Source organism: Hypanus sabinus, chromosome 8 (genome assembly GCF_030144855.1).
Source record: "Hypanus sabinus isolate sHypSab1 chromosome 8, sHypSab1.hap1, whole genome shotgun sequence".
NCBI lineage: Eukaryota > Metazoa > Chordata > Chondrichthyes > Myliobatiformes > Dasyatidae > Hypanus > Hypanus sabinus.
Genome location: NC_082713.1, coordinates 139284430 through 139312257, shown reverse-complemented (window position 1 = coordinate 139312257; position 27828 = coordinate 139284430). Strand labels below are relative to the sequence as shown.

Here is a 27828-nt window from a genome sequence, read left to right as displayed (position 1 = left end):
GTCATACTTATCGACCTGACAAAAGAGTTCCTGAGCAGAAAAAAACATATAAGGTGTTAATGATAATTTACCATGATGGTGCCATGCACAAGTGATGCAGAAATGAAATTTGTGTCATTGCTTCACGTGCCTATAAAAGAGGTGGAGGAATCTTTAGCAGAGACTTTTAATGAAGCTGGTACTCCTTTAAAATGCCATTTTTGAAAAATAGTAATACCACTGCTGCTCTAATTTTTACTTTTTGTTCTTCCTCTCTGAGTAGTGCATACTTAAAGCATTTTTGTTGCCCCTGGGATGAAGTAATTCCCTAAACTGCTGAAGTCAGTAAATGTTGCTGTTCGGTAAGCACTTTCAAGGGTTTTAAACAAAGTAACAATGAAGGAACAAGATGGTTCCTAGTGTCTGCTGTTAAAGTCTGAGCAGGGGAGGTGATGGGTTTGGATTGAAGAGGCCTGGGCAAGATTCTACAGTGCATCTTCTAGAAAGTACAAAGTCCAACCTCAATGCAACATGGTAAAGTGAGTGAATACCTAATAGATGCAAATAAATGGGGTATTTTGTTCTTGATGGTGTTCATCTTCCTGACTGATGCAGGAACAACATTCATCCATGCATGTGAAGAATATTCCAACACACTCTGGGTTTTGTGGCTGCTGAAAAGATTTTAGATATCAGGAGGTGAGCCAGCTGTCTTAAAATATCCTTTCCCTTTGTTTAGCCTGCCATAACTTCATTCATTTTATGCAAGTTTAACAACATAATGTTGAAGTAGTAATGGGGGTAATAACATATGTTGAAGTAGTAGTAGTGGTGGACAGACTGTTTAAGTATTTTGCAATAGTCCTTACTGTGGAAGACACCAGTAGCATACCAGAAATTTTGAGAATTTCGGGGACAGAAGTGAGTATGGCTGCTATATTTAAGGAGAACGTGCTTGGGAAGTTGAAAGGTCTGAAGGTAGATAAGTCACATGGAGCAAATGGACTGCACCCCAGAACTCTGAAAGAGGTAGCTGAAGAGATTGTGGAGGTTTAGGGTGGCAATCTTTCAAGGATCACTAGATTCTGTAGTGATTCCAGAGGACTGGAAAATCGTAAATGTCACACCACTCTTTATGAAGGGAGGGAGACAAATGGGAGGAAATTATAAGCCTTTTCGCTGGACTTCAAAATGTTGGTTATGAAGGATGAAGGTTTGGGATACCTGGTTGCACATGATAAAATAGGTCAAAGTCAGCATGTTTTCCTTAATGAGGAAATGACAGACAGGATAGACAAAATGGTCAGAATATATTGCTTCTTTGGATTCTCAGAAGGCCTTTTAAAGGTATTGTACGTGAGGCTGCTAAACAAAATAGGAACCCATGGTGTTCCAGGAAAAATACTAGCATGGACAGAAGATTGACTGGCTAGCAGGAAGCAAAGAGTAGGAATAAAGGAGGCCTTTTCTTGTTGGCTGCAGGGATTAGTGTTAGGACCGCTTCTTTACACTTTACACAATGGTCTCGATGACAAAATTGATGGCCGTGTTTGTGGACAATATGATAGGTGAAGAGGTAGGCAATGCTGAGGAAGCAGAGAGTCAGTAGAAGGGGTTTGACAGATTAGGAGAATGGGCCAAGAAGTGGCAGTTGGAATACTGTGTAGGAAAGTGTATAGTTGTGATCTTTGATAGAAGGAAAAGAAGCATAGTGTATTTTCTAAATGGGGAGTTAATTCAAAAATTGGAGGTTCAAAGGAATTTGGTAGTGAGGGATTCCTCAAAGGTTAACTTACAGGTTGAGTCAAGAGTAAGGAAAGCAAATGCAATGTTTGCATTAGTTTCAAGAGGACTTGGATATAAAAGCAAGGATGCAATATTGAGGCTTTATAAGGCATTGGTTTGACCACATTTTGGAGTATCGAAAGCAGTTTTGGGCCCAATATCTAAAAAAGGATGTGCTGGCATTGGAAAGGGTCCAAGGGAAGTTTATGAGAATGATCCCAGGAATTAAAGGGTTAATGCATAGGGAGTGATTGATGAGTCTGGGCCTGTATTTGCTGGAGTTTAGAGGATTAAGAGGAGATCTTATTGAAACCTACCCAATATTGAAAGACCTAGATAGAGTGGATGTAGAGAGGATGTTTCTTATGCTGGGAGAGTCAAAGACCAAAGTGCACAGCCTCAGAATGGAAGGACATCGCTTTAGAGGAGGAATGTCTTTAGCCAGAGGATGGTGAAGCTGTGGAATTCATTGCTACATATGTTTATGGAGGCCAAGTCATTGGGTATATTTAAAATGGGGGTTAATAGGTTCGTGACGAGTAAGGACATCAAAGATTACGGGAAGAAGGCAGGAGAATGGAGTTGAGAGGTAACATATATGAGCCATGATTGAATGGTGGAGCAGACTTGATGGGCTGAATAGCTTGCTCCTATGCCTTATGGTTTTATGGCAGGATACTATAGCTCCTCACTGTGATAACTGATATGATTCCACGCCCATGCTTTCCAGTTAACTTCACTAGACAGTGATCAAGAGTGGGCTTTTTGCATTCTTTAGCCAAATGCATTCAAGACAATTACAGCGTCCCTGCTTGTGATTAACTGACTCAGCACTGACCGACATCAGATTGGGCTTGATATAGCTGATAGGCCATGTAGCTCCATATTTTGTATAACTGTGCAACATGCTAATCAATTGGAGGAATTTGCAATGAACTTTTAGCTGAGCACCACTGTGACTGATATTTTCCAAAAGTACCATTTTAATATAGACCAACAAACCGCAAGGCATAGAAAGCTTTGGAAACAAATTCCCTTGAGCTGGAATACAAACTATGGAAATTTGATGAAGTTACTCACCTGCTGACAGATATTGATTAATTTATGATAAATAATAGATAAGCAATGAAAGACAAAGTCAGAGTTACATGGAATTTTCCTCAAAAGCCAGTAGTGCATAGGCACTGTGTAGAGAAAGAAAACAGGATAAAACATTTCAGTGGAAGCTGCTGAAATTAACAAACTGATTTGTACAATGGGATGACAGATTCTTGGCAGAAATGAGGAATGGTCTGTAGCTTTAAGAAGCTTTAAGGTCAGTGAGAAATTAGTGGCAAAAAAGGGTGAAGGAGCTGTGGAGTTACAAATTTGGAGTTACATGCAAACCTCTTCACGCATGACTTTGTTTCCTTCACCTTCTGCCAACCTTCGCTCATTCAAACGTCTGATATCCTAGCCTGCACCAACCACCTCCCTCCCCACTGTGCGCCTCTTGTTGATTGCCATGCCTTTGACAACAACAGCACAGAATTCTGGGATTCCTTGGGTGGAACTCTTCACTCTCGACTCTTGCAAAGCTTTTGCTCCCTCCTCTCATTACCATCTTGATTAGATCGGTATAATTTATTTCTGATTGCATTTCCTGAGAAGTGTTTCTGTATAAAGGTATCAGTATATAAATGAAAGCTATCATTTTTGCTAATAAATTTAAAATCCAAATATTTCTCAGCAATCATTCATGAACCCTAGTTTTTCTAAGAAATTTAGTTTGCTCTATCCTTGCTTAAATCTATCTTTTCAACAGCCTCAATGTCTTCCTCCAGCCAGCAGATACATACACACAACAGACACAAACACACTCAAGCATCTTTTTTAGGTATTAAGAGTCAATGGAAATACACTTGTGTAGAAAGGTAGACTAAGGGAAAAGATCAGCACAGATATGATTGAATGGAAATGTGGGCCTAAAGGCCAAAAGACATATTCTTGCTTTTATTTCCTATATTCTTATGTTTTCCCCTTCGACCATTATTGGCGTCTTCTCAAAGCTGGTGACACTTCTAGAACTCTAAGTCCAAACAGTCGGCAAAGATTCATGGTGATAAAGAAAAGGGATAAGAAAGCACAGAGTAGAACGCAGAAAAGGAATCACCAGGCAAGTATTGATAGACTACAGGAGTTCATTGGGGAGATAAGGAGGCTACATACAGAAAGTGAAAGAGCTGATCAATGGGCAAGCTGTCCTTTCATCCCAGCTAGGATGTGAAAGATGGCCTTTTTAAAGGGTAGGCCAGATCATGTAAGTGTACTTCCAGACCCTCTGCTCCTCTATTTCTTTCAAATAACTAATTCCACATTGTATGTAACATTTTGTTTCATAATATTCCACTGAAGTCCACTCTGCAAGTTTATAAACTGCTTGATATCTTGATAACTCAAAGATCTCCTGAGTTGAATGATCAAGCCTACCTAAACTTACCTTCTTACAGCCTCTGCTGGCTGTAGTCTGACCCCTTCCTCCTTTCCCAGCATGCCTGCTGATCTCCATTGCCCAGGACGTGTCTTTAAAATTGTCCTCCATATTTTCAAATCCCTTCATGGCCTCAATCCTCTGTAATTTCCTCTGAGTTGTCAGTGTCCATATGAATTGATCTCCTCCATGTCCCACAGCTTGACCAAGTGTCGATAGAATTATAGAGTCATAGAGATATCCACCACAGAAACAGGCTCTTCAGTCTACTGAGCCCACACTGATCATCAGTCACCCATTTACACCAGTTCTATTCTAGTTCCATGTTTTATTCTTCTCACATGCCCACTGGGGTGGCACAGTAGTGTAGTGGTTAGCACAGTGCCTTAGAGCACCAGTGACCCAGGTTCAATTCCCGCCACTGCCTGTAAGGAGTTTGTAAGTTCTCCTGTGACCACATGGGTTTCTTCCGGGTCCTCTGGTTTCCTCACACATTCTAAAGATGTACCAGTTGGTAGGTTATTTGCCCATTGTAAGTTTAATTGGGCTAGGGTTAAATTGGGGGATTGCTGGGCGGCATGGGTCAAAGGCCCAGAAGGCCTACTCCACGCTGTATGTCAACAAATTAACTCACTCTCCCCACTCCAGGATTCTACTCCTACACTCCTAATAATAGCGGCCAGTTACCCTACCAACTAGCACAGTTTTGGGCGCAGGAGGAAACCAGAGCACCTGGAGGAACCTGCATCACAGGGACAATACATGGAGAACTATCTGCATCTGTGTATAAGTATCTGTACACAGAATCAAACCCAGTTTCTGGCAGCAGTTCTGCCATCTGCACCAAAATGCCACCTCGATAGCCATGCTAGAGATGCCAAGGCCTCTCCAAACTCCCTGCTTCAGTGCCCACCCTACCTCTTTGAACAAGTTCTTTCTCATTAGTCAGTATAGCTTTATGGGCCTTGGTGTCAGCCTTCTTTTAACATACTTTGAAAACTTTTGTAATACTTCACTAAACTAGCAGTGCTAAGAATATAAAACATAGGAGTGTGGCATAGATCCCTTAAAATAAAGCCTTTTTTCATTTCTTCTTGTCAGATCATAGCTGACCCTGTTTCATTTTTGCCTTTTTACCATAATCCCCAGATTTCCTTAATGTCCAAAAATCTATTGACCAGGGTTTTAAAATGTACTCTGTGACAAAGCAAAGGAGATCGGCAATACTTGACTCTAAAGAAATTTGCCATCATCTCAGCCTAAATGGCCAATCCCTCATACCAATACAATGTCCCATATTTCTAGAAACCTCTCTATATGGAAACAACCACCCAGCCTGTACTCTGTTAATCCTTCTCAATATTCCATTCTTAATGAAATCCCTTCTCAGTCTACTAAATTCCTCAATTGCTTTTCAAATGACCAAAGCCTTATCCTAGGAATCGGCCCTGTGAATCTGCTCTGCACAGACTGGGACATTCTTCCTAACATGCACATACTAAAATTATGCAAATATCATCTCCTACAGACTTGATAGGATTTATGGGATTTTTCCCCTCATGGGCTCCTGTGGGGGAGAGCAGATTTCCAGAGATTCCCCAGCCCTTAGGCTGTGTATTCTAACTGCTCATTCTGTACTGTTAACATGGAACAGGTCCAATGAACTCATTCACAGAATAAATGGCTATGGACAGAAGTTCACGTACAAAGTAATTCCCTTTATTTCTGATTTTGATTTAAATGTATTCAATTAGCATTAGTTGGTTCTTAAAGCTTTAATCATTTTAATTTTTATTTAATTATTTATACAGTATTAAGTTTTCAATGTTTTAAATGTTCCCACGTGATCCGACCCCTTTATAAGTTCCTTGTCCTAAAAGTTGAGCATATTTTATGACAGCTCATTATAAGCAGTGCTCAATCATTCGTTGCATTCAATCTCTAAGAGATTCTATAACTGTGGCTTTTGTTTTTCCCAGCGAATACATCATTTCACTCTCTCAAGCATTGATGTACTCACTGACGCACATTCTTGCTTCACCTAAAGTTTAGGGTGAAATGTTTGAAAAGTTGGAGGAAGGTGTAAGAGACTGAAAGGTGATTGGGAATTAATGTTTATTTATGCTGAAAATACTGTCAACGTGAATGTCCAAAGGGAGTGAGGAGGAAGGGGGTGTTTGTTGTAGTACGGGAGGAGGGAGGTGCAAGGATAAAGTCCTTGAAAATCTTACCTCAGATATAAAGTTACACTGAGCACTTGAGCTGGGATTAAAATGAGGGGAAAGCACTCAGTGGAGTGGGTTCCTGTTGCAATCCGTCTACCTGCCCCGTTGTTCAGAAGCTCCGCCCACCAGCTCTTTTCCCTGAGAATGTTGGGAAAGTAATTTTCAAGCATCAAAGCTGTCAGTGAAGTCACTTCTTGTTGACTTTTCACCTGCCATGAGTTATCATCTTCACGAGTGAGTGTTTGGCAAACCTTTTCTTCAATATACCAGCGAATCACTGGTCGCATACACTTGACATCGTAAATAAAATTACACAGCACCTTGTTGCCGTCCCATTTCTGTCATGTGAAACACATAAAGAGCAGGGCAAACTGGTAGGGATGAATGGCCTATGTCTGCATTTATGTTTTAGATAATTTGTTCTGAGAAGAAAGGTTTGCAAAACCACCACTTTTATGAACACTTGTGTCCCTTAAATTTTACTCATGGTCAAGGGATAAGAATTTCAACTCCCAATTAGTGCAAGAGTAGGAATTGTTTTTCAAATTTATTTTTACACAGCAAATACATACATCAACACAATGACAATATGTTTCAGTGTGCCTCATTGGTACAGCATGCCATAAAGCTCATCTTGCCTTCTCTATTTGTCATCAGGCACATTTCATTGTTTGGATAAATGAGTGAATTCTGCAGTCTAACCACTCTGTCCAACTGCTCATGAGCCGCCGGCTGGTACGCACACGGCCATTGATGGTTGTGGCCGAGGTAGTGAAACTTTTTGAGAGTGTGGGCCCAAATTGGTGATATTCTTTTAAAAAAAATTATTTCACCTGCCATGGTAATGTTGAGCAGAGTTATCAGTTATTAACAAATTAGTAACAATAATTATGGAAGTTATGGAAATCCTGTTGCTTACTTACATGTTTTCATTGTTTTACTATTAATAAAAGTATAACAGAAACAGATTGAAATAAATTAAGCATTTTAGAAAACCTGTTCCAAAATTATTAATATTAGTCTTTTAAAAAGACAATTGAAGAATAACATTATTTCTAAACAGTATTGTTACTGCACCTCACATAGACTCAGTGGCCTCTTTATAAGGTACACCGGCTCTTAAATGCTAATATCCAATGAGACAAACATGGGTCAGTAACTCAGTGCATAAAAGCATGCAGACATGGTCAAGAGCTACAGCTGTTCAGACCAAACATCAGAATGAGAAAGAAATGTGACCTAAGTGACTGTGGTGCCAGATGGAGTGATTTGAATATCTCAGAAACTGCTGATCCCCTGGGACTTTCACAGACAACAGTGTCTAGAGTTTACAAAGAATGGTGTGAAAAACAAAAAGCATCCAGTGAGCAGCAGTTTTGTGGGCAAAAATGCCTTGTTAATGAGAGGTGAGAGGTCAGAGGAAAGTGGCCAGTTTGGTTCACGCTAACAGGAAGGCAACAGTAACTCAAATAACTACATATTACAACAGTGGTGTGCAGAAGAACATATTTGAACGCATAGCACATTGACCCTTGAAGAGGTTATTGCTCAGCAGCAGAAGACCACAAATGTACATTCAGTGACCTCTTTATTACGTACAGGAGATAACTAATAAAGTGGCCACTGAGTGCATAACATAATTTAATGCGGACATTAAATTATGAGATTTGGAGCATATTTATAAAAGATCAAAGAAAGGACATTGATAACACTTTACTCCCAGTAAGAGCTGTGTTGCTGCACTAAAGATGACAATCATTTTATATGCAGTTTGTAATTGTTTGTTTTGAGAGCTATGTACGTACATTCTATAACTATGCTTCACCCAGTTCATTACTGAAAACAATAATTCTCATAAATATTCATGGAGGTGCTAAACTACATATGCTATTTATCACTATTATCACTGAATAGCCAGTGTTCACTCACAAATGACAGAAGAAAAATATATAAACGGAGCAAAGCCAATGCCAACTGACCCAACCATTTACAATCTAAATAATGATGGGCACACTAGGTCTGCGAGGATTTCAAAAGATATAATCCAACATCACAGGTTCTCACAAACATCTAGCTGGTGCCAAACTGTTCTCATTGCTCTCTGATAGTAATAATCACTTGCTGCTTCATTTGGCAGTAAAGATAATCATTATGTATCTTTTTGATTATGGGTAGGGTTTAAAGAATCAAGGGGTGGCACTGCATGCTGTGGGCCAAAAAAAAATACCGTGTGTGTCATCTTGCATGCGTGCCATAAGTTAACCACCCCTGGCTGTGCCCTCCCCTCATCTCTTAATGGCAATTACCCGCTTGACATTTAACTCACTTCCAAACACTGACACCTGAATCAACACATGATTCAAAAAGGAACAAATACACGACTTTCTACTTAGTTAGGCATATCCCAGTACCATGGTGTTACCATGTTTAACAAATGTGTTTCCAGCATTTCCTGAATGGGCTTCTTTTCCTTGTAAAAGAGTTTCTTTTTTCCTACATCTTTCCTGTTCTGGAATCCAGTGACTCCTTGCTGGAGTACACTTCCACTGGAACATTGCCCCTTTCTGTTTTAACCTTGATAGCAAACAGCTTGATTACAGGGGTGGTTTCAGAGTAGGATGATGCTTTTGCCCTCTCTTCACAATGACCCATGCTCACAGCTGTGGCTTTCTTTGGGATGGTGATTCAGAATGAGAAACATGGGGAACGCTCTCCTCCTGATTCGAAACAGATAAAAACAGGAACCCATCCACTATCGTTCCCACCACTAATCGCCCAACAAAGAAAGTTAAGTTTTGACGATAGAAACTCAAATTAAGAGATTTTATCATGTTAATTTTATGCACTTAATAGACACTTGTTAATAAAATGAAAAAAATGGCAAAGGCACTTAAGATATATTACAGAAAGAGGAGCTGAATTTAATATTATTATAGCCTCCGAGGGAAAGCAGTATAATTTTTAATTGTCATTATTGATCACTGAATTTGTTAATCAGGATTAATCAGATTTAAAGCTAATCTGCCAGTCGGCAAAGTGCGATGGCATTTATGTATATATCTTGGTGCTTCACCAGGAGACAAACTATAGAGAACTTACCCAAATTATTTTCCATCAATTATTATCCTTTGCATTATCTTTGCCTGACAGATGTTTGAATATAAGCACCTCCATTATATAAGCATCTCATGATATCTTTTTTGTTCTGTTGTATATAAAATACCCTTTAAGAAAGACCAGCCTGCATAAACTGGGATAAAATAGAAACTGAAAATGCTGGAAATACCTAGCAAGTCAGGCTACATCTATGGGATGAGAAAATGAGTCAAAATTTCAAGTTGAAGGCCCTTATCAGAACTGGGTAGAGAGAAAAGAAGCTCTTTAAGCTACAGGAAGGATGGGGTGCGAGAGTCTTATTGGGGTGGCTTTTGCAATTCTGATGAAAGGTCTTCAAGCTGAAATATTAACTCTATTTCTCTTCCCACAGATGTGGCATGACCCATGGAGTATTTCCAGTATTATTTTATTTTAGATGTTCAGTCTCTGCAGTTTTAATTTTTTTTTAATTTGCCAGTGTAAAATGTGAATCCAACTACCTAATTACAAAGAGTAATACGTCCCCTTCAATACAAATGTTGGAATCCACTACCTTCCAGAAAAATTATTAAAGTATATAAATTCTAACAACCAAGAAATTCAACTCTTCACACCTGGTGGCAAACATGGCACGTAAGGACGAGAAGGTGGCTGCATCCTCCTTCAGGGCCTTGAGTTCGTTTCGCAGTTTCATCATCGTCTCGGTCACCATGGTCTTCTCATTTTCATATTTACTCTTCAGGTTTGCCAGGGCAATCTCTGCTGTCTGCAAGGATTAATGCAAAAGATTAGATTAAGGACCACCCTTGTGGCAAAAAATATCCATTGGGCATTCTTTTACTAAACATAGAATAGAGTGTGATTATTTTATTAATGCACGTGGCTCATAGCATTCCAGCTTTGATGAGTACCCCTTATCCGAAACACTTGGGGCCAGAAGTGTTTTGGATTTCAGGTGTTTTTTTATTTTGGAATATATAATGAGATAGTTTTGGATCGCTATCATTTCTGACTCTGAATTTTTGTGCTACCGGTAAGCAGTCTTTGTCTTACACTTGTTCATCACGTGTATGTACTTAACAGTAAAAACTATTACATACTATTAATATAATGAAAATATAATGTGTGCATAGCAGCATTGGAAGAATACCGTATTGAATAACAACTAACAACAGCAGGCTTTCAGTCTCACCTACGACGCCCTGTTTGATTAAAAAGTTACAGTACACTGTATTTGCATTTTACGTTTTTTTAGGTTTATGTAAAGTATAAAAAAATTATCATTTTAGACTTGTTCTGGTGTTAGATTTTCATCAGCGACAATCTTCACAAACTCATCAATGAATTTCTCTGCTGCTTCCTGATCAGCAGATGCCTTATTCTTAATTTTTTTTAAACCTTTAAAAATTTAATGCCATGCCTTTCCTTAAATTTCTGCAATCAGCCTTCTGAATATTCAATGTTGCCTTAATTTTCAGTTTGTCGTGATAGATCTTTGCTTGTTTCATGATCATACCATTAAGCAGCATATGCACACTCCGGTGCTGACAAATCCACTCTTTCAATATACGATCGAGATCGTCATTTTTTGCTTTGTGCAACATTTTCTATTTTTCATTAACTTCTGTTCAATACATATATGAGGTCACTTCTCAGAACAGCAGTGCACACAGGCTGGTGCATCGCCTGGGAACCTTCCCATCGCCTTGTGGAATTTTTCATTTACGACATCATGTCAGCGCTTGAAAAAAAAATCAGATTTCAGGGTTTTCGGATTTTGGAATTATGGATAAGGGGTACTCAACCTTTACTAATATACCAATGCTTTTGATACCGGATAATTGTCAGGTATGAAATTTTGGTTGGGAGTTATAACCAAACACACTGAATATCCAACATTGTTCACACCATAATCTGGTTAAAAGCAGCTATATCTATCATGAAGGACCAAAAGCTGCATTCGGTCTTATGGGATTTATTTTGTTAGCCCCTGTGAAAAGATTATCAGCCCTTTCTTGTGCTTTCCATTTGAATAATACAACCCAAAAATAATCTGTTCCATGTTAAGTAATTCAGGAGTCATTTGGAGCAAATAAATTGTGAGATAAATGCATAGAATTTGAATTTCCTGATTCTTGGATTTCAACAAGAAATGTAATAGCCAAGCTCAAATGCACAATCCTCATTCCCCTCCGGAATGCAATACAACAATGACTCTCCTCAAGTTGTTTGGCACTGCTGTGCAAATTTGACTGGGCATTTCCAAACACAGTCAACCTTGTAACCCTGATGCATTTTCTGTGTTGGGGTGCACTGGGGTGATGTTATTCCTGTACAGAGCTCCTCTTGCTGTGGTGAAGGAGATCTTGGACGTTATCCTGGGAACAATCACTGCTAGTCATTCCAAGGACAGCTAGGCTCTCCAATGATAGTTGATACCCATGGTTAAATGAATTACTTAGCTTCATCCTTTGGGTCTGCTCCCCCCCACTACCTGCATCTATCCAACACCTGGCCATTTCCTGGACCTCATAAGCATTCCCATCCCCAGCCACAGGAAATCATTGTTCAAACTGTTGATGCCCTTACGTCCTGATCAACCTCCATTACTGAATGATACACTGACATGCAGTTCCTGATCTTCTCCCACAACACTCCTTGATAGGAATTGCCAAGTTGCAGCCCATTAAAAACCACAAACAAACCACTGATCAACCTGTAAGTCCTAATCTCTTTCTGACCTGCCAGTTCCATTCAAGCATTCCCTGTCCCAAATTTCTTCACTTCCCCACAATCAGCTGATCTCTGTTTCACCCTGCACAGGCAGGCACCTCCCAGTCTCCACACAGCTAACAGGAGTTACCTTCCACTCATTTCCAACTCATTACGTGCAGCCTATTTCAACCCAGTTCTGATCCACAGCCCTTGTTCATCCATTAAACCAGCCAGCCTCAACCGGTTGCTCCCCGCCTTCAGTGCTGATGAAGGGTCTTGGCCCAAAACATTGACTTTTTATTTCTTTCCATAGATGCTGCCTGACCTGCTGAGTGCCTCCAGCATTTTGTGTGTGTTCTCTTAGATTTCCAGCATCGGCAGAATTTCTGATGTTTGTGATTCTACAGCTACTGTGTTGTGTTCTCTCTTGTTTTGTGGCCTCACATGGCTTGTTATTTTCGCAGTTTATTGCCAAAGCTATTATTCATCCCTGAATCATATGCACTGCTCTGCTTTTGGGCTAAGCCTCCTCTACATTTCCTGACAGACCCTGCCAACCGCAGGAACTGCTGGACACAATTCCTACCACCTCACCACCTGAAGATGGTCTCCGAAAGGAGGGCTGGTAGCACACTTACAGAGCCAAAAACACCAGGAATGCAGCAAGAGAAACAGTTGCTGGCATTCTTGCATTTTTAGGACATACTAACAATTCTAAATATATCTTTACTGTACAGTGATTTTTCTAGTTACCTATAAACATTACTAAAGAACAATTTATCTCTTTAATTATTAGCAAGGGTAGGAAAGGTATAAATAACCTGAAACTTAACATTCTCGGAATAATTTGAAATCTTTCCCCATAGTTTCTATCTCTGCTTTCCTCTTCAATTCCAAAGACGCCTTAATGGAAATGTCTTTAAAAGGTCCAATGTCAACGCAGACTCATTGTATCCACATTCTAGGTCCAATCCGCAGCAATTTCTCAAGCTCATTTCTTATTACTAGTTTGAAACTCGGGTCCAATTTATAGGGTGCTGTGGCAGGGTGCTACTTGGAGAGTGAGTCAGAGACCAGCTGAGGCGTGGTGATTGTGAGGAGAGAAGAAATCTGGGAGAGGGCTATACTTGAATGATGATGGGATCAGGAGCAGATTAGTGCTGGTGGTGGTTTTCATGGACTGTGACCTGGTAAATCACTGTTTCAGAGAATGCTGTGTGCTATCCTCATTTATATGTTCCTGATCTGTGCACTCTAGAATCTGTATAATAGACCCTTTAGGCAAACTTGGACATTTCTGAGGTGAATCCAAATAGACTCTTTGGAAGTTGAACATAGATCTCATCAGCCACAGCACAACCTCCATCTGGGGTACCAATCAAGCTTTTACACGGTACTTGTGCTTCTTTGGTCTCCAAACAGAATTGGAATTTCATAAAGTCCTCATAAACTGAGCAGAATTTCCAAAGCAGAGTGACACTTTGGTTCCCTTTTCTCCTTAAGCTCTTGCCCTGTTAGTCTGTCTCCATAATGAGGCCATTTGAGTGTACTAGAATTATAATTGAAACCAATCCCCACTGCATCCAGTAGTGGCTCAATTCAACATCAGAGAATGTATACAGTATACAACCTGAAATTCTTACTCTTCACAGACATCCACAAAACAGAAAACCCCCAAACAATGAATGACAGAAAACTTTAGAACCCTTAAGTACCCTCCCCTCCCCCACCCATGCACAGACAGTAGCAAAAGCATCAACCTTCCCCCCACTTGCTCCAGAAAAAGCATCAACTGCAGCCCCCACCATGCAAGCACTAGCAAAGCCCCCAACTAGAGTTCCTCAAAAACAACTGTCCATCCCAACACTTCGACATCTCAAACAAGTTCTCTCTCTCTCTCTCTCTCTCCCCCTCACTAGTGAGGGAGAGAGAGATATCTTTCCTGCAACAGACGACAGGGAGACCAATAGCTTGTCGTTTAGATGTTACAATCTGCAGTGTGGCTTATTCAAGTTCCTCCGACTCAAGGGCCTTCTTTTCACATATGCTGTCTCACTGTTTCAATCTCCCAAGACACTTCAGTTAAAGGGGGTGAAGGGTGAAAGGTTAGCAGGTGAATACGGAGCTTGGGTTACAATCAGATCATCTATTTGGCTGAGGGCTCTGCTCCTGCCCCTGATTCACATGTCTGTACCTTTATGTGAAGCAAATTATTTTATTGATTGCCTCTTCCATCCCTGTTTGCATCTTCTTGCCAAGCGCTATCAGCTATCAATATTCACCCAGCAACCTGAATCAGAAATGAAATGGAAATTCGATTCTTATTAGTCTCAAATTGGCAGCCCAAGATGTGACACCCGGCTAGAGATTCTGCAGCCCCCTTGCATGTCCCAGACCACACTGGTTCTTACAGCATGGTCTAGGACACTGGGGGGCTTGCTCTCAGCACATCAGCATGACAGAGTCTTGCTCAGTCTCTCCTGACCTGTCAGAAATTTAAAATAGCATTAATAAAATTACTTAACCAAAGGGTTAAAATACACACACCTAAAACATTTAAAATAGTTAAATGGATGACGGCAATAAAAGATGAACTTTCCCTTACATTTCTGCTGCTGGTGATTAGCCCCCTGCTTTCAACGGACTTGTTGTATTTACATCAGGTTAATCTGGCACTGGTTTAGTGGGCAAATCGTCCAGTCTGACACCTGAGAACATCTGCGAAGGTTTGTAATGCCCTGTTGGACTCCATGAGAGGGCCAGCGAATAGTGCCAAAATCCTGCACATGGCTCAGTGACAGCCTTGCCACAGAGGATGCAGAGCAGCCCACAGACCCCTGGCAAAGCTGACACAATTTGAAAAGCCTCACTGTCTTTCAGCTAATAACACCGGTCAGTTCTGTAATTAGAAAATTACTACTAGTATGCCAGTGATGAAATGATGTTTCAAAACAAATCTCGTAAAGCTTACTGTATAGGGGCCAGGGGTTCCCAACCATGGACCCCTAGGTTGATGGCAGGGGTCCGTGGCATAAAAAAGGTTGGAAACCCCTGATGGGGGCCATTCAGCCTACCAGGTCTGTGCTAGTTCTGCTCGAGTGCATTGCATCTTGCCCCATACCAATTTCCCCCAACACTGCTTCCCATTTTTCTGCATTTCTTTAAATTATTTTCTTCTCTATTTATTTGTGTTTGTCCACCTACTAAGGCCAAGGGTTAATTTGGATCAGTTTCTCCTAATGTTCGACCCTCTACTCTTCGAGAGAAATAGTTCTTCCAGACCGACCTTGTAATCAAGCTCATTTCATGAAATAACTGGTTCATGACAACAATGCATTAGCAATGTTTGAACACAGAAAATATTAGAACAAATAACAGAACAAGTAATGGCACAAATCTTGACTTTTTTAGCTACAGATTCCAGCATCTCCAGGATGCAGATTTTCACAGAGCGGTGCCTCAGAAAGGCAGCATCCATTATCAAGGACTCCCACTACCCAGGACATGCCCTCTTCTCATTGTTACCATCAAGAAGGAGGTACAGAAGCCTGAAGACACACACTCAGCGATTCAGCAACAGTTTCTTTCCCTCTGCCACCCAATTTCTAAATGGACATTGAATTCATGGAACACTACCTCACTATGTTTTTTTAATTTCTGTTTTTGCATTACTTATTTTAATTTAACTATTTAATATACATATATACATTTACAGTAATTCAATTTATTTCCTATATTTATCATGTATTGCATTGTACTGTTGCTGCAAAGTTATCAAATTTCATGACATATGCCAGTGATATTAAACCTGATTCTGATTTATTTAAGTCTCCTTTACACCTAGAAAACTTTTCTGCCGGTCATAAATAACAAATCAGTCATAACACACCCATCAATTTTTCCCAGAAATGGAAGAATACTGGCTAGATTAAAGTATCGATTCTCTAATTTTACAAATAAACAGTAATCGTGGCACCATTTTGAGAAATACAAGTGCAGTGAGATAACATTTAAAATGGATAGTAAAGGAAGCAAGGCTATTTAAAAATCGATAGGAAACATTGGTTATATTTTTGCCATTGTGGCTTTTAAGTGGTTGTCTGTTAATTTTCCAATAAGTAAGCACTGGGATGAATTTGTCAAATTGCCAAACTGGAATCTGCAGCATGATGCAACTTGGCAATTTATTGTTCCTTGTGAATAGTACAGTTATGGATCTCAGAGACTATAGTAAGCATAGTCTATAGGTAACAGAAAGCACTGACTCTCTAGTGACCAGTCCAAATGAGGCACAACTACTACTGAAGGTTATGCCTTATTCACACCTGCAGTGCCACTGTCTCCTTCCATCAAACTATGCAAGTTCAATTTCAGTAAGACAGAGCATGAGAAACCCCGCTTAGATTCTCATGTTGTCTCTATTTTGTTTTACATTCTGATTACAAAGTAATCTACTTAAGGTCAGCTCATTTCAGATCAAGGAGTGAATGCATTCCAATAAGTAGCTTGAGAGAAAACGAAGTTCAATGAAATTTGTGGACTGGTCATGGGATGGGTTTAGACAAGTCCACCTGGGTAAGCTGGTCTCTTAAAAGTTGCCAAACTAAGGAAGCTGGAAGAATTGCTTAATTTTATGATGTTGTGAAAATACGTTTTGAGTGACTTGATGATAAAATGTAATATTTTGAGAATATGCAGATTTCTGTAAGCTGGTGAAGAACTTTCCAATAACAGCACATCAATATTTTGGTACCATGTCCCATGCTAATGACTCAACTATGCCTTTTCGTCTTTTTCTCAGGTGATACCTCAAGCAGCCTATCTCGTGTAAAAAAAATAACAATATATCTGATGCTATTGACCAAGGCCAGCTTCTATCTCAGTAATTCCATTCAACAATCACTTCCATGTCTAGATTGTATAAAAGATAGACAATAGTCATTGTAGACAACTAGGAAAAGAAATTTCCCTACTCTGCAGATAAAAAGCAGTTGGATTGACAATGCGGAGCTGCACTGACAGCTTCCTCAGCTAATACTTGACAGTGCAGTTTGATGTAAACAGCTGCAGTCATGCACCCCAAAAGAAACCAGATATGCAAAGAAATCCCTGGGTGAACATAAACCAAGGTAGCGGTGAAAAGCTCCTATTGATCATAACCTCAGAGACATTTAAGAAAACAAGAACAAGAAAAAGGAATAGAATTGGGCCATGCTAACCTTCTGTGGCACCACTTCTACAGTGCACAGTTAATTTTTCTACATTAATGCCACTCACCAGCACGCTCTCCTTAATATTCAGAAATCTGTCAATCATAGTTTTGAATGAATAGGTGACTGAGCCTCCACAGCCCTCGGGACAGGCAGTTCCACCTTCTGAATGAATTCTCCTCATCTCATTCCTCAACTGCCTGCCCTTTATTTTCAACATTCCCCCTGGCTCTTGACACCCTCCCTGCATCTAGATTGTCAAGCCTTTCAACAAGTTTTGAAAAGTTTCTTCTAAACTGTAGAGACCAAAGCCCCACTCCCCAAAACTGTCTACTAACATCCATCATTCTTTGTCCAACCTCTACCTAACTTCATCCTGATCCCTCTGCCAAACACTGGGGCTGACCACTCTCCCAGTTCCAGCTCTGGCTCATCTATTAATGCCCTTGACTATTATACAGGTTATCTCTCCTCCCGCAAACCATGAACTCCCTCTATATCTGACACTGTTCTAAACTTATCCAGATCCCTCTGCAATTTTGGTAGTATACCCACAACTGAAATATAAATTGGATCAAAACCAACTGTTCAGTGTGCTGTGCCACACTTCTTATCTATTGCCCCTCACAGTCCCTAAAATATGTTGACCATCAATTGAATTACCACTATATATTTTCCCTCTGGGAATATATAATCCAGCATTAAATCTGATTGTTTGCACAGCACAGAACTGGGCAAGTTCGCACTTGCTACTTCACCACAAACCATGTTCTTAAATGCTTCTTCCAAGTCCACACTACCTTTTCCCCTTAAAAATAAACAAGGACCATGGAGTAAGCGAGGTCAGGCCAGGTCTTTCGGTGCTATTGCAGTATTTCCTACCTTTATTATCCACAGACCTGACTTCATGTTGTGATTACAGTTTCATGCTGAGCCTGATGCAAGAATTGAGCCATCCACACTGGCTGCAGACACACATACCAAGCAAGCGCTTAACTTGTCTCCATCTAATGATGTCCAGTGCTATCCTGATTCAAAAGTGTGGAAGTTCTGCATTATGTAAAGCTGTCACAGGGCTGAGGAGCAGGGGAGGTACTGAAAAGACTTTGGCAGCTGAATAAGCCAGGGCTCAGGCTTTGCTAGCTGTCCTTAATGTCCTTGACATTCACGAGTAATAGAAATTTATTAAAATTAAACATTTTTTAAAAGTAATTTTTATAAAGTAAAGTGGCACTGCTGATCAGAGATAGTGTTACGGCTGCAGAAAAGGAGAAAGACATGGAGGGGTTGTCTACGGAGTCTCTGTGGGTGTAAGTTAGGAATAGGAAGGGGTCAATAACTTGACTAGGAGTTTTTTATAGACCACCCAGTAGTAACAGGAACACCAAGCAGCAGATAGGGAGACAGATTCTGGAAAGTTGTAATAACAACAGGGTTGACATGGTGAGAGACTTTAATTTCCCAAATATCGATTGGCGTGTCCCTAGAGCAAGGGTTTTAGATGGGGTGGAGTTTGTTAGGTGTGTTCAGGAAGGTTTCTTGACACAATATGTAAATAAACCTACAAGAGGAGAGGCTGTACTTGATCTGGTATTGGGAAATGAACCTGGTCAGGTGTCAGATCTCTCAGTGGGACAGCGTCTGGAGATAGTGATCACAATGCTATCTCCTTTACCACAGACACACACAAGATGCTGGTAGAACACAGCAGGCCAGGCAGCATCTATAGGGAGAAGCGCTGTCAACATATCGGGGCAAGACCCTTCATCAGGACTAACCGAAAGGAAAGATAGTCTTACTATCTGTGTTCCACCAGCATTTTGTGTGTGTTGTTGTTTGAATTTCCAGCATCTGCAGATTTCCTCGTGTTTGTCCTTTACCATAGCATTGGAGAGGGATAGGAACAGACAAGTTAGGATAGCGTCTAATTGGAGTAAGGAGAATATGAAGCTGTAAGGAGAATATGAAGCTATCAAGCAGGAACTTGGAAGCATAAATTGGGAACAGATGTTCACAGAGAAATGTACTGCAGAACTGTGGCAAACGTTCAGGGGATATTTGCATGGAGTTCTGCATAGGTACATTCCAATGAGACAGGGAAAAGATGGTAGGGTACAGGAACCGTGGTGTACAAAGACTTGTAAATCTAGTCAAGAAGAATTGAAGAGCTTATAAAAGGTTCAAAAAACTAGATAATGATAGAGATCTAGAATATTATAAGACTAACAGGAAGGAGCTTAAGAAAGAAATTAGGAGAGCCAGAAGGGGCCATGAGAAGGCCTTGGCAGACAGGATTAAGGAAAACCCCAAGGCATTCTACAAATATGTGAAGAGCAAGAGGATGAGACGTGAGAGAATAGGACCAACCAAATGTGACAGTGGAAGAATGCGTATGGAACTGCAGGAGGTAACAGAGGTACTTAATGAGTACATTGCTTCAGTATTCACTACAGAAAAGGATCTTGGCGATTGTAGGGATGACTTACAATGGACTGAAAAGCTTGAGCATGTAGATATTAAGAAAGAGGATGTGCTGGAGCTTTTGGAAAGCATCAAATTGGATAAGTCACCAGGACCGGACAAGATGTACCCTAGGTTACTGTGGGAGATGAGGGAGAAGATTGCTGAACCTCTGGCAATGATCTTTGCATCATCAATGGGGACAGGCGAGGTTCCAGAGGATTGGAGGATTGCAGATGTTGTTCCTTTATTCAAGAAAGGGAGTGGAGATAGCCCGGAAAAGTATAGATAGTGAGTCTTACTTCAGAGGTTGAAAAGTTGATGGAGAAGATCCTGAAGAGGCAGGATTTATGAACATTTGGAGAGGCATAATATGATTAGGAATAGTCAGCATGGCTTTGTGAAAGGGCAGTCATGCCTTACGAGCCTGATTGATTTTTTTGAGGATTAATGAAGGTAGAGCCATAGATGTAGTGCATATAGATTTTAGCAAGGCATTTGATAAGGTACCCCATGCAAGGCCTATTGAGAAAGTAAGGAGGCATGGGATCCAAAGGAACATTGCTTTGTGGATCCAGAACTGGCTTGCCCACAGAAGGCAAAGAGTGGTTGTAGATGGGTCCAGTGGCATACATCAGGGATCTGTTCTGGGACCCCTTCTGTTTGTGATGTTTACAAAAGACCTGGATGACGAAGTGGAGGGATGGGTTAGTAAATTTGCTGATGACACAAAGGTTGGGGGTGTTTGGATAGTGTGGAGGGCTGTCAGAGATTACAGTGGGACATTGATAGGATGCAGAACTGGGCTGGGTAGTGGCAGATGGAGTTCAACCCAGATAAGTATGAGGTGGTTCATTTTGGTAGCTCAAATATGATGGCAGAATATAGCATTAAGGCAAGACTCTTGGCAGCGTGGAGGATCAGAGGGATCTTGGGGTCAGAGTCCATAGGACACTCAAAGTTGTTATGCAGGTCGACTCTGTGGTTTAGAAAGCATACTGTGCATTGGCCTTCATCAATCGTGGGATTAAGTTCAGAAGCCAAGGGGTAATGTTGCAGCTATATAGGACCCAGGTCAGACCCCACTTGGGAGTGCTATGCTCAGTTCTGGCCATCTCACTACAGGAAGGATGTGGAAACCATAGAAAGGGTGCAGAGGAGATTTAGAAGGATGTTGCCTGGATTGGGGAGCATGCTTTATGAAAACAGGTTGAGTGAACTCAGCCTTTTCTCCTTGGAGTGACGGAGGATGAGAGGTGACCTGATAGAGGTGTATAAGATAATGAGAAGCATTGATCATGTGGATAATCAGAGTCTTTTTCCCAGGGCTGAAATGGCTAGCACAAGAGGGCAGAGTTTTAAGGTGCTTGGAAGTAGGTACAGAGGAAGTGTTAGGGGTAAGGTTTTTATGCAGAGCAGTGAGTGCGTGAAATGGGCTGCTGGCGGCAATGATGGAGGTGGATACGATAGGGTCTTTTAAGAGACTCCTGGAAAGGTACATGGAGCTCAGAAAAATAGAGGGCTATGGGTAACCCTAGGTAATTTCTAAGATAAGGATATGTTGGGCTCGGCTTTATGGGCTTTCTATGTTCTCTAAGGTAAAAATTAATCATTTAAGAGCAAACACTTTTAAACAAACTCAATTAAGTAACAAATAAATTGTCTTGTGTTTACTCTTGTCCAGCACATCTATTCTCTCCATTAAAATGAATGAGATTCAAATGGCAGGGATTTGTTCAGTTGGTTTACTGGTGGAAGTGTGGGCAAATTAACTCTCCATCACTGCACACCGCAAGGAGTCTAACATTAGGCAACAGTTAGCGAATCACTCAACCTGTTGCGACTTGATGGAATTTCTGGCATTTTTCAGTAAATTCCAGGCCACTGGAATATGGGTGGAGATATATCCAGGAGTTCAGAAACAGTTTCTCTCCATAATGCTACACGTGGTGATGTGGCCAATTAGCTACTTCTTTCGATCTTTTTCTGTTTGCAAAACACTTCATAATTTCCTTTTAAACTGTTGGAAACTTTATTATAGTTTCATTTACCATTCCGTCCCTCTGCTTCCCCACTGTACGCCTATCTAAGATTCATACATTGTACAAAATAAACTGTGACATCTTACCAGGGATCTTTTGACACCACTTCTTGAGCCCATAATCTGGAAGGTGGAGGCCAACAGAAATATGGGTTCACCGCCACCTGAAAATTCCCCTTTAGTCATACAGAGCCTCTTGACTTTAATGAAGGCATTCTTCATCACACTAGAACTTCAGACCCTACAGCACCATAAGCTGACTTTCAGAGGGACTAATGGGATGAGTCATTTAGAAGTGGATATCGAATGTTGGCCTTGGTAGAAATAAAATTACAAATAAACTTCCTGTTTTACATGTAGCTACATCAAACAATATCTGCAATAGTTCTATTGACTTCATCCATGTCCTTGTATAACTTTCTTTACTAACTTTCACAATCTGCTTCCAACCCCAGCAATGCCATCAAACCTGAATTTATGTAATTCTGTTTTAAAAAGATTAGCTATATGTAGTTTTTAAAAATAGGACCCTAGAATAGGTCACTGAGACACACCCTATTCCTCTGGCTTTCAACTTTAGCTTTCAAGACATTTCCCTACTACACATAATTAGATCACATTACAACAATGAGTATGGTTCTTAGACAGGTAATTTCTGCTTAGAAGCTACAGAATGACAAGACATGAAAATGAAAGAAGCCATTCCAACCATCATATCTATAGTCGTTAACAATGAGCTCTCCAGCCCCTTTTCACAATTCTCAGCACTTTAGTCATGCAATACAGTTTGCACGACTGAAGTGTGATAAAGATTTCTGCCTCTATCACTCTGGCAGGCAGAGATTTCTAGATTCCCTCTAACACATCGGTTGCAGTTTTTACTACTCCTCCCCCATCAATCCTCATCCCAGTTTTCAATTCTATAGGGTATAGCTTTAAGGCGGGAGGGTGGGGGGGGAAGTTTAAAGATATATGACAAGTTTTGTTTCACGCACGCAGGTGTTAGTAGTTGCCTGGAATGCACTGCTGGAGGAAGAGGTGGAAGCAGGTTATGCTAATAATATTTAAACGACATTTAGGCAGGTACATGAACAGGCAGGAGATGGAGGGATATTGAACATGTTCAGACAGTTGGGATTGGTTGAAATTGGCATGTTTGTCACAGATATGATGGGCTGGAGGACCTGGTTCTCTGCTGTATGTCGTATGTTCTAATCCATCTACCAGTTAATGGAGATGAGAAATCTATGAACTAATTGTTACCATTTTACTTTCACAAGATTTCCCCGACTCGTGCAGTTGGCATCTACCCGCACTGCCCAAACAGACCATGGGAGGTTCTTGGCACCAAAGTCACACTCACCGATTTGTGCATTGTTCTGTCATCCTCTGTTAGGTTTGCAGCACCTTCTCCAATGGTCATTCACAGATACATCACAAAACCACACATACAGACACAACCAAGCAAGCGCAGTCAATCCCAGTTACCTGCTTGTTTGCCTTCAGAACTGTCCGTAAGGTGGCTATCTGCTCGCGTTTGGTGCTCAGCAGTGACTTCAGCTTCAGGATCTCCTCCATCAGAACTTCCTTGTCTTTGTCAATCATCGGGGCCAGCTCCCGGGCGGCTGCCCGCTGCCGGGACAGTTGTAGGGACCGGTCCACAGCCTTCTGCAGATGCTTTATCTGGTCCCATATGATGGCGTTCAGGTTGTAGATGTTCATGGGCTCCTTCCTGATGTCGCTTGGGTCGGAGACAGGTGAGGAGGGAGGTGCCGTTACGGCGGGTGAGCCCATGGTGCTGACCGGCTTGGTTGGGCTCTGCTGTGTACTGTCTTTCCCGGGCTCTTTCGGTGAATGTTCTGGCGAGTTTCTGGAGTCAACCGGCGAAGCTAGGCCTCTGCGGGCGAGCCGTGGGGACAAGATAGCCCGAGGATCGTCTGGTCCCTTCAGGCTCCCGCTGCGGGTCACCCTGCTTTGCCGGTAGTAGTCCAACATCACCCTGTTCGGGGTCTCATTATTGCACAAGCAGACGTGGTGGTAAAGTTGTGCTAGCTCCTCGCTGAAGGTCACCAGTTCATCCTGCGCTGCGTTGAGTGTGTTATGTCCCTCGTTTGCCATGACTGTCAACGACTTAATCTCTGTTTCAAAGTGTGTGATCTTGTCGTCGTATTCCTTGTTCATTTTCTCCAGACAGCTGACTTGCTTGTCCAGCTCTCGCACACGGTTTTCGTATTTGGTCTTTTCTTCGGTGTATGTCTCCACACACTTGTTGTATTTCTCTTTCAGACTTTTAAGTTCTGCTTTGAGGTCTATTACCTCTGTGATTGCAACCTTGTACTTGCACTCCAGAATTTCCAGCCCATTGATGTCCACTTCATAGTCATGAGTTTCTTCCCCAGACTCACGACCTTTCTCATTTTCCAGGTCGGTCTTTAAGTCCTTGTTGACCTGGAGCCTCCTCATGGCATTCACATGCTCCGTCAGACTGTGGACTCGTTCATGCTGCTCGGTCAGTGCACCCTTGGTGTGCTCCAGTTGTGTCTGAGATTCCTGAAGATTGACCAGGAGTATGGCTTTTTCCCGCTCCACCTGCATTAAAATAAGCCATTTGGAGAAGTTATAACATGGCACACACTTCCAAAATGGTTAACTGGCAGGAAAAGTGGGTAATGAGACAAGTCGATTTTTGATTATAGTGCATTTAAGCATTTAAGTAAGGCCAACTGACTGCCTGTTTTGGTGAAAATGAGGAAGAATGTATGGAAAAACCATCATAATTAACTAATTTCTGAACTTTATCTGCATTGTGCATCTTTTTCCACAAAGAAAGAATGAACCCCCTCTTCCCACATATCTAACCTTCTTTCCTCATTTAAATCCATCTATCTTGGATAACTCACAAAAATGAAGTAAAATTGTTCAATATCAGTCAAAGGATTGTATCCAAGGTGATCTTTTGCTGCTTGCCTTTCTTGACTTGTCTGGGTCTTTGACACAGTTGACTGCACTCTTCTCCAATGATTCTCCACCACCCACCAAATGGGTGGTTCTAATATCTACTTGGTCTTACCCACAAAGGAACTAACAATTCCTACCCATTACCTTTGATGCTTCCCTTCACTCCCAAAGATCAGCCTTTGGCCTCATCCTCTTTCTCTCCTATGTGCTGCCTCTGGGAAAAATCACCTGCAAAAGCAAGCTCAGTTTCTGCATGCATGCTGTTGGCACTGGAATTTACTGCTTTGCAAATCCATTTTGATCTCATTGACACCAAGTTATTGGATCGTTAGAGATCTGTTACTGGATGACCAGAAACTTCCTCCAAGTCGATAAGACGATGGTTGAAGCATATCTTCAGAACCTGTCATAATCTTCATTCAGGAGACACAGACTTTGTCACGTTCCCTAGGAGATGTGAAATGGTTGGCGATGCCTTGAGCTGTAATGGTGCTGAACTCTGGAATTCCCTCACCAAACACATTAGTATTCTTTAATTCTTTAAGATGATTGTAACCCCGACCAAGCCTTTGATCATCTTGCCTAATACCTCCTTATACAGCTCACTGTCTTTTTTTTGCTTGATGATACTGCTATGAAGCAGTTAGGGTGTTAAAAATGCTATATAAATTAAATATATTATTAAGTATCTATTCTCACTTTCTTTTGTTCATATAACTATCTTTTTCATGTGTTGCCATCGATAACAATGCTATTCTTTGTTAGTGAAATGGAGTTCTTTCAATTTCATTTCCTGAACATATTTCACCTGAATACTACCAGAAAGTTTGAAGTTAATAACTCATCTCCTTCTACCTTAGGCCACGAACTTATTAATCACCCCGATGAGTTATTAACTTCAAATTTTCTGCATAATCACTCAAAGAGTTGAACTGCATGTGCATGTAACGAGAGCTGTATAACTCATCTCCTTCCACCTTAGGCCATGAACTTATCAATCAACCCTGCTGTGGGCACTTTCTGGAGGTCCAAGATCTGCATGCTCCACGACTGCTGGACTAAGTGTGTAAATGTAGGAGGGGACCATGTTGAAAAATAAATGTGCTAGGTTTTATAAAATTGACTCCTTCTACCTTAGGCCGTGAACTTATCAATCACCCCTCATATGTAACCCCTTCATTCCTGGAATCATTTTCATGAACATCATCCTGACCCTGTCCAATGGCAGCACATCTTTCCTTAGATAAGAGGTCCAAAACTGCTCACAGTATTCCAATTGCATGCCTTAAAAAGCCTTAGCTTTACACCCTTGTCTTCTCAAAATTAATGATCATATTGTATTTGCTTTCCTTACCACCCACTCAACTTGCAAGTCAATCTTTAGGGGTTCCTGCACGAGGGCTCCCAAGTCACTTTGCACCACTTAGAAAATAGTTTACATCTTTATTCCTTCTACCAAAGTGCATGACCATATACTTCCCTACACTATATTCCATCTGCCACTTCTTTGCCTGTTCAGCCAATCCAAGTCTTTCTGCAGACTCCCTGCTTCCTCAACACTACCTGCCCCTCCACCTAAATTTGTATCGTCTGCAGACCTGGCCACAAAGCCATCAATTCTGTCATCTAAATCATTGACACATTATGTGAAAAGGAGCAAACCCAATACTGATCACTGCAGAACAACACTTGTCACCGGCAGCCAACCAGAATAGGCCCCCTTCCTTCACACTTTTTGTCTCCTGCCTGTCAGCCAATCTTCTATCCATGCTGGTAGTTTTTCAATAACACCATGGGCTCTTAACTTGTTTAGCAGCCTCAACTGCGACACCTTGCCAGGGCCTTCTGAAAATCTAAGTAAGCAACTTCCAAGGACTCTCCTTTGTCTACCCTGCTTGTTATTTCCTCAAAGAATTCCAACAGATCTGTCAGGCAAGGTTTCCCCTTAAGAAAACAGTGATGACTTTGACCTGCTTTATCGTGTGTCTCCAAGTACCCCCAAACCTCATCCTTAATAATGGCCTCAAACATCTTCTCAACCACTGGAGTCAGACAAACTGGCCTATAATTTCCTTTCTTCTACCTCCCTCCCTTCTTAAAGAGTGGAGAGACACTTGCAGTTTTCCATTCCTCCAGAACCATTCCAGAATCTAGTGATTCTTAAAATTCTCACAATCCCTTTGGCTACCTCTTTCTGAACCCTGGGGTGTAGTCCAACTAGTCCAGGTGAATTAACTACCTTTTCCAAGAATCTTCTCCTTAGTTACAGCAGCGGCACTCACATCTGCCCCCTGATACTCTTACATTTCTGGCATACTGCTAGTGCTTTTCATGGTGAAGGCTGATGGACAATACTTACTAAGTTCCTCCGCATTTCTTTGTCCCCCATGACTATCTGTCCAGCAGCATTTTCCAGTGGACCAATATCCACTCTTTTATTGTTTATTTACTTCAAAAAATGCACAGTATCCTCTTTGATGTTATTGGCTACCTAACCTTCATAGATCATCTTTTCTCTCCGTATGGCTTTTCTTAGTTGCCTTCTATTGGTTTTCAAAAACTTACTAACCCTCGAACTTCCCACTAATTTTCCTGTTATATAACCTCTCTTTTGCTTTTATACTGCCTTTGGTTTCTTGACAGCCCTGGTTGCCTCGTAATGTCTTTAGAATACTTCTTCATCTTCAGGATGTATCTATCTTGCACATTCTGATTTACCTCAGAAACTTCAACCATTGCTGTTCTGCTGTCATCCCTGCTAATGTCCCTTTCCAATCACCTTTGGCCAGCTCCTCTCTCAGGCCTCTGTAATTCCCTTTTACTCCACTGTAATAATGATAGATCGGACTTTATCTTCTCCCTTTCAAACTGCAACGTGAATTCTATCAT

The 27828-nt window shown here is 41.1% G+C and overlaps 1 protein-coding gene across 4 annotated transcripts in view; it reads right to left on the bottom strand.

The window, feature by feature from the left end:
- Window positions 1–27828, bottom strand: part of LOC132398481 (protein bicaudal D homolog 1-like) — a 241590-nt gene that overhangs the window by 27969 nt on the left and 185793 nt on the right. For 3 of the 4 annotated variants that reach the window (XM_059977997.1, XM_059977994.1, XM_059977995.1), the window contains 2 exons: window positions 23470–24570; window positions 10170–10321 (listed from right to left, as the gene is read on the bottom strand). In XM_059977997.1, coding sequence (XP_059833980.1) covers window positions 10170–10321; window positions 23470–24570 — 1253 coding nt within the window. Of the gene's footprint in view, window positions 1–6465; window positions 6598–10169; window positions 10322–23469; window positions 24571–27828 lie in introns of all 4 variants that reach the window. The other variant, XM_059977993.1, reaches the window with a different exon arrangement.